Source organism: Microtus ochrogaster, unplaced genomic scaffold (genome assembly GCF_000317375.1).
Source record: "Microtus ochrogaster isolate Prairie Vole_2 unplaced genomic scaffold, MicOch1.0 UNK9, whole genome shotgun sequence".
NCBI classification, from domain to species: Eukaryota; Metazoa; Chordata; class Mammalia; order Rodentia; family Cricetidae; genus Microtus; species Microtus ochrogaster.
Genome location: NW_004949107.1, coordinates 9559817 through 9566747, shown reverse-complemented (window position 1 = coordinate 9566747; position 6931 = coordinate 9559817). Strand labels below are relative to the sequence as shown.

Genomic DNA, 6931 nt, shown 5'->3' with positions numbered 1-6931 from the left:
AGACCAGCCTGGTCTACAAGAGCTAGTTCCAGGACAGGCTCCAAAACCACAGAGAAACCCTGTCTCGAAAAACCAAAAAAAAAAAAATCTGCATTTGAATGAGATAGCAAAATGTCATTCATGTAATGGTAAATTACAGACTTAGGAAATTGTTTATATATTATTTTTAATGGCTGACTGGCAAAGTATTGACACAGGGTGGTGCTATTGAGCATTCCCTGTGGGAGGATGGTCCATTGATATCTCCTATTAGGTGATATCAATTATTTTTATTATTATTATTATTTATACCATCTAAGATTTTGTTTAAATGAATTATTTGATCAGATGTTATAGATGTTATGTTATAACTCCCAACAGCCAGTTATAGACAGGAAATGTCTCCTAACAATCTTTGAAAGTCATTAAAATTATTATTTTATTAAATTATTAAAATAATTAAAACTATAATTATTATTATAATTCTCACTGTGAAGGCAAACTTTTCTGTCCTCTTTTTGTAAAGGTATAGTGAAAAAAAACAATCTTTTAAATTAATACCTATAAGAGCCATCCTTTTGGTAACAAAGAAGGCAGAGGAATTCCAGATTGTAGAGTGCCCATGGGTTGAATTACCTTGTTGACAGCTCTTAAATCTGTCACCATTCTCCATTTTCCAGATTTTTTTAACAACAAATACAGGAGAATTCTAAGGGCTGGTTGACTAATATGGTGAGTGTCTAGCTGTTTATGTACTGGCTGTTTTAAAAACTGCAGTTTGTCTTCTGTTAAAGGCTATTGTTTAACCCATATTGGTTTCTCAGTTGACCATTTTAAAGGTAGGGCCATTGGAACCTCTGAAGTTGTTTTGTGTTTTTGTGCAGCCTGAATGACTAGTGACCTTTGTTTATAATACCCTATAATATCCTTTTTAGAAACAAGAGTGTTGTCTGAGTTTTCTATCCTGCCCAGTTCCTGCAATCGTTGTCCCAAAGAAATCACACAGAGGTCTACATTAGTTATAAACTGATTGGCCCGTTCGTTCAGGCTTCTTATTAACTCTTATAACTTATATAGCCTATTATTAGCCATTATTTTTATCTGTGTTATCCATGTGTCCCAGTACCTTATTCAGTGGGGCAGTCACATCTTGCTGCTTCTGTGGTCAGATCTTCCTCTTCCCAGAATTCTCTGTTCTCATTGACCCACCTATACTTCCTGTCTGGTTGCCTCACCTATACTTCCTGCCTGGCTACTGGCCAATCAGCATTTATTTAAAATATAATTGACAGAATATAGACATTTGTCCCACACCATTTCCCCCTATTTTTTCAAAAAATAAAAAGAACTCTGAATCCAATATCCTTTGTTTAGCTTTTCTCCTGACCATTATCCATAACAACTTGTAACCGATATTCTAAACAAAGAAAAATATCCATAGTCCATTTATTGGAGAATGTGGGCATAGTTTTCCAAGCTACTTCCTGCTGGTTGGGGGCGTTGATACTGTTATGGGGACCTAAAGAAAATTTAGAATTATGATCAAGTCCTGACTGGGGTATCCTGTGAGGCTTGATCATCTCAGGCAGCATCTTGAATCTGTTCTGGATATAGAACTCTGACATCCAGGCCATCTGTTCCTACCGGAGATTTCTCAGGTGGTCTTTCTTGATCAAACCTGATTTTTCTTAACTCAGAATGAATCTACAGCCTCTCATTTTCTGTGGGAACAAAAGCAAAACCTCTTCTCCAAAGTAACATACCTTTTAAATTTAATTTTAAAGTCAAGGTTATTTCCAAAATACCTACCTTGGATTAATTGAGCAGCATTTATAAACAAGTATCTTTTAGCAGCTGTTGCTCCTTCCTCAGCATTCAAACAATTCAAAGAGAACATAATAACATTCAGTCTCCAGACTTTCTGTATTTTTTCATCTTTACATGGCTTTAGTTTAACCTTTATCTATTTTATTTTTACTTTTAATTTTTGGCTTTTTGAGACAGGTTCTCTGTGTATCTTTGGCTGTTCTAGAATTCCCTCTGTAGACCAGGCTGTCCTTGAACTGACAGAGATCTTCCTGCCTCTGCCTCCCAAGTGCTGGAATTAAAGGTGTGCGCCACCATACCTTGAATTCACAGAGGTCCACCTGCCTCTGTCTCCCAAATGTAGGATTAAAGGTGGTTACCACCATACCCAACTACTCTCTTTTTTATTTTAAGGACTTTAACCTTTTTCTTTACTTTCCCAAGTTTGCATATATTTTTAACACATAGTAAACCATTTAGAGATTTTTTCATCTTTGAATATATCTTTACTGTATATCTCTCTCTCTTTTTCTGACCACATGAGTCTTTAATTTACCAAGCAATATGGAGAAGATTAGAGCAGTGGCTTTGATGGCTGAATCCAGCCCATTCCTTAGCTTTCTGAGATTCCAGACTCATGGCAGCGATACCAGCTGAAGCCATGTTTATTGCCACAACTCTATGGTATTTCAAGGTCCCTGCCAGCAAGCAAGCTTCAGCACAGAAAGCCAGCATTTTAAAATGGTGTGGCTTTTTTGGGCACCATTTGTTGTCGAGATTTTGAGGAGGGGGGAATTACAGGAATGTTAATGTGGATATTTCACTGCTGCAATAAATCACAACCCCATAAATTTACTGCAATATTAGCTATATAAGACCTCAGCCTTTCTTTTTATCCTTTTAGCCTTTTGCATTCAACCCATTTTGTGCTTTGTTTTACTTGAAATAGGGTTCTAGTTCCTAGGAATTGAATGTTTACCTCTTGAAGAGGCCAATTCAGATACCAAGATTTTGAAGTAATGATACTCACATCTGCATCTGTGTCTATTAATTCCTTAATTACAATGTAATTTATATGCATTTTCAGCTTTGGTCTTTGATCATTTATAGATGTCTGCCAAAATATACGTTTTTTTTATTTTTTGCTGAAGTTTTTGATTTATTCTCTATGTCTATTTTATTATCCAGAATAAAATGGTTTTTTACAGCAGGCACTGGATTATTTAATTTTTTGGTGAGACATGTTTTACACAGTGACTGGGATTGGCTGGACCACATTAGACATGGGAGCTTGGGAGAAGCCCCCCAAGGAGTTTCCTAATGATGTTGGTTTGACTTGTCTGTCTTTTGTTGTTTTACATTTACTGGTCCAACGTTAGCCTTTGGGACATCTCTTACATATACCAGAAACTGAGTCCCCCTATTTTTGCCATTTTTTGAGGAGACATTTTTTAGGATTTTTTTTTTTTTTGTCTACAGTCCCTTTTTAGATGCCCTATTTTTACCACAATTAAAACATTTGGCAATTTGGTGTCTCCTCATACCATTGGAAATCACTTTTCCTACCTAAGCCTCAGTATTATAGTCAAATGTCTCAACATTTATTGTAAGCAAGATTCCTTTAACTGTTGGTGCTGATCTGACCTTTAAAAGCCCAAGAATCTTTTTGCATTTTAAGTTGGCATTTTCAACAAGTGTTCATCTAGCTTCTGGGTCTGTTACTCCTACTTGTACAGCCTAAGTTAATATGTGTAAAAAAGTCACTAAAGGGTTCTATTTGGTCTTGTTTAACTCTAATATATGCTTCAATTATTTCTAGTTCCTGAATCCTGTCCCAAGCATTTAAAGCTGCTGTGCTACACAGGAACAAGGTGTGTTTGTCACAGAGAACCTGGTCCCGAGGATCAGAGTAATGGCCCTCACCAAGAATTTTATCTTGGGAAGTCTCAAGTCCTTTTGCTTTTTCCTGTTGTTTTAAAATTTTTTGCCTCTTTTTATTAATAACATTTTTTAATGCTGCTGAGGCCCATCTTGTAGGACTGCTGAGATTAATTGAAACCAGTTGTGTGGGGTGGCCTTATTGCTTGAAGCCCACGGTTTCACCATTTCCCTAACAAATGGCGAATGTAGTCTATAAGAGACAATTGCTTGTTTGTTTTTTGTTTTTTTAAGATCGCTCATACCTATAGTTTGCCATATGTATTTTTTGACTACCTTAGGGTACTCTGTGCCAGATGATCATTCTGAGAGTATTACCAAATAGACAGTTAAAACTCTAGGTAAATCATCCCAGAGTCTGGCATGTACTGATGAGGCTAAATTCTGTCCTTGTTACCTTTGTTCCTGCTCATCAGTTTTGATGATTTTTTTTTTTTTTTGGTTTTTTGAGACAGGGTTTCTCTGTAGCTTTGGTGCCTGTCCTGGAACTAGCTCTGTAGACCAGGCTGGTCTCGAACTCACAGAGATCCGCCTGCCTCTGCCTCCCGAGTGCTGGGATTAAAGGCGTGCGCCACCACCGCCCGGCTGTTTTGATGATTTTTTAAATCTCATAAAATCTTTCTACTACTGCCTCTTGTAAAGTCTAAATCTTCTGTCTAGTTTTGTTTTAATGCCCTCGCTGAGGATTTTAAGGTATGAAACTTGTCCAGTAAAGATAACATTTCATTGTTGAACATAATTTTGATGGCATGTATATTACCTTCCTGAAGAGACACCTTATCCATTAATCTATCATAACTTTTAAACAGATTTTGATTATTAAATTTAGAAGCACAAATTTTTTTCAGATAATGTTTTAGCACCCTTTGACATTGACTGGATCTTGTTTGTCAAACTGATGCTATCCCTCTTCATAGTATTGATTTTTAAAACTAGCTGTTTATTATTAGCCTCTAAAGGCTATATCATTTTTTATAAGTGCCTCATTTTTGGCTCTGTTATTAAACAATTTTCTTAATGAGATAATATGAAAAATAAAACTAATCCCTAGAATCAAATAAATGGATGTAGAAGAAAAAATCACATAAGCTTTGCAGAACACCATTCATAGCTTAAGTAAAATAATTATTAAGCTCCAAGATGATTATACTATCAGTAATTTTGTAGTTTTTCAGATCTTACCTCCTGTAAGGCAATTACAGTGAGCTGGAGTAGGTGTAGTAACCTTTATTTGCCAGCAGGTGTTGCAGTTGGGGACGCATGTCTGAGAGATGCAAGCAGCATTGAACAGCGGGTGTTGCTTACTTAGGTACTGAAAAGTATCCTTTTTTTTAAAACAAATTAAGAGCGGTTATTAAGGACAGTCAAAGTGATTCTAAGAGTTGGTGACTTGAATAAGGTGAAAGCCCAGAACTTTCCATCAGTCGCAAATCGTGGACACAGGGATCACTGGCTGGAGAAACAGGGGCACAGTGAGATGGGACCAGTTAAAAGGGACAAATGAGAGGGGTGGTGGGTGGTTGCCAGTCCCAGCAGGAAACACGCTGAGCTGGTGAACCAGCAGCATCGTGGGGGGCCTGGGCACCCTGAAGAGCAAGCATGGACTTGGCCCAACTTTGTGTTGGGCGCCAGGTGAAGCTGAGTGCATAAAGGAGGGAGCGTGAGACAAATAATCCAAGCTGACTCCGAAATGGTGTATTCTAAGGACTGTACTAAGGGAGAAAACTCACGGAACAGGGACGGGGTCCAACCTCAAGGTGTAGAGCGTGGGAAGAAGAGAGAAAGAGCAAGTTGGGCAGGACGGTGGCTTTCTGGGAGCCCAAAAGTCACGGCCCCACCTGGTCCAGCCTCTTAAAGGCCGTTTGGCTGAAGGAGGTTCCCCATCAGACCGGGATTGCCGGCCTATGCCACCACCTTTCTCAAACTTGCTTTTATATAGGACAATCCAGTTCTAGCACTGCCCTCCCTGTCATGGACATCACTCAACTCCTGGGGCCTGAGCTCACCTTCTGACTGAGCATCTTGTTCTAGTTCTGCGTCCATGAGCTGTGGCCTGGACAGCACCTAGCTGAGAGTCCAGGAGACCAGCACAGTGGACAGGATGAAGAACGCAGGCCATTCCTCCTGGAGAAAAGTCCTTAGGAGTACGCAGAGCTATAGAAGGGGATTTTTGTAGGAAGGTAAGTCGGCTGATCACTTCCATGAAAAGAATTCAATCAATGAGGCTTGAGTCAGGAGAAGGAAGCTGGAATCTGGAAAATCCTGGTCTAAAACATGGCCAAGACAGTGCCAAGTGAGCTCCACCTGACACCCCACAGAGAGGTCAGTGACCTCTTGCTCCAGATCATGGTCTCTAGCACAACAGTTCTGTGGCTCTGTGATGTCACTGAAGAGAAGAGAATGGAGAGCTGGGTCCGTCTCCTGCTGCTCCAAGTCCTCTCTCCTTTGGGTTTTGGCAATTTTGGGGGTGAGGGGAGGTGAGCTGAGTGAGCAGCGTACCCCGGCTCAGTCTCCCCTCTGGCCACCGCACCGCAGCCCCTTACTGCCTTTATGAAGAGAAATTAGGCAGTGTGAGTCACTTCCACCAGAAGGAGCCATGCTACCTCTGCGAGACTCGCCGGAGCTGAAGAACACAGTGAAAACAGCCTTTTATCCTTCTCTTTCTAGAAAACATAAAGAACAAGAAATCTGCATTCAAACTGGGCTGGGAAAGAATGTTTGGACAAAATGAGGATGAGAAAATGGATGACAAATCGAACCCTTTGGTCTTTGAGACCACGACCATCACGTTCTTCATCATCCTCCTCATTTGCTTCATTTGTATCCTCCTCTTATTGGCAGTGTTTTTATATAAATGGTATACACCTATGTTGTCGATCTGGGAACTGGCTTCAAGTTACAGTAGCAAGTGTGTCTAGAAATCACACAAAGTCATTTTAAATAAAACAAGGAAAAGGCAAGCTGGCGCACACACCTGTAATTCCAGAATTTGGGGAGGTGGAAGCAGGATTAGGAATTCAGGGTTGTTATATATTACACAGAGACTTCAAGATCAACCTAGGTTCTGAGAGACCCAGTCTCAAAAACACAAATAAAATAGAATAAGCAAGGTAGCAACTAGTTACTTCTTCCACATCTGGGTTTTTCTTTTTCCTTTTTTTTTTTTTTTTTGATTTTTCAAGACAGGGTTTCTCTGTAGCTTTTGGTT

At 39.4% G+C, this 6931-nt stretch overlaps 1 protein-coding gene across 2 annotated transcripts in view; it reads left to right on the top strand.

The window, feature by feature from the left end:
- Positions 1 to 6931, top strand: part of CUNH2orf74 (chromosome unknown C2orf74 homolog) — a 22604-nt gene that overhangs the window by 13500 nt on the left and 2173 nt on the right. Inside the window, exon 1 of one of the 2 annotated variants that reach the window (XM_013353505.1) lies at positions 6418 to 6580. The exons of the other annotated variant lie outside the window; for it this stretch is intronic. Coding sequence (XP_013208959.1) covers positions 6438 to 6580 — 143 coding nt within the window. The 5' untranslated portion in view covers positions 6418 to 6437. Of the gene's footprint in view, positions 1 to 6417; positions 6581 to 6931 lie in introns of those variants that run through there. 2 annotated transcript variants of the gene reach the window in all.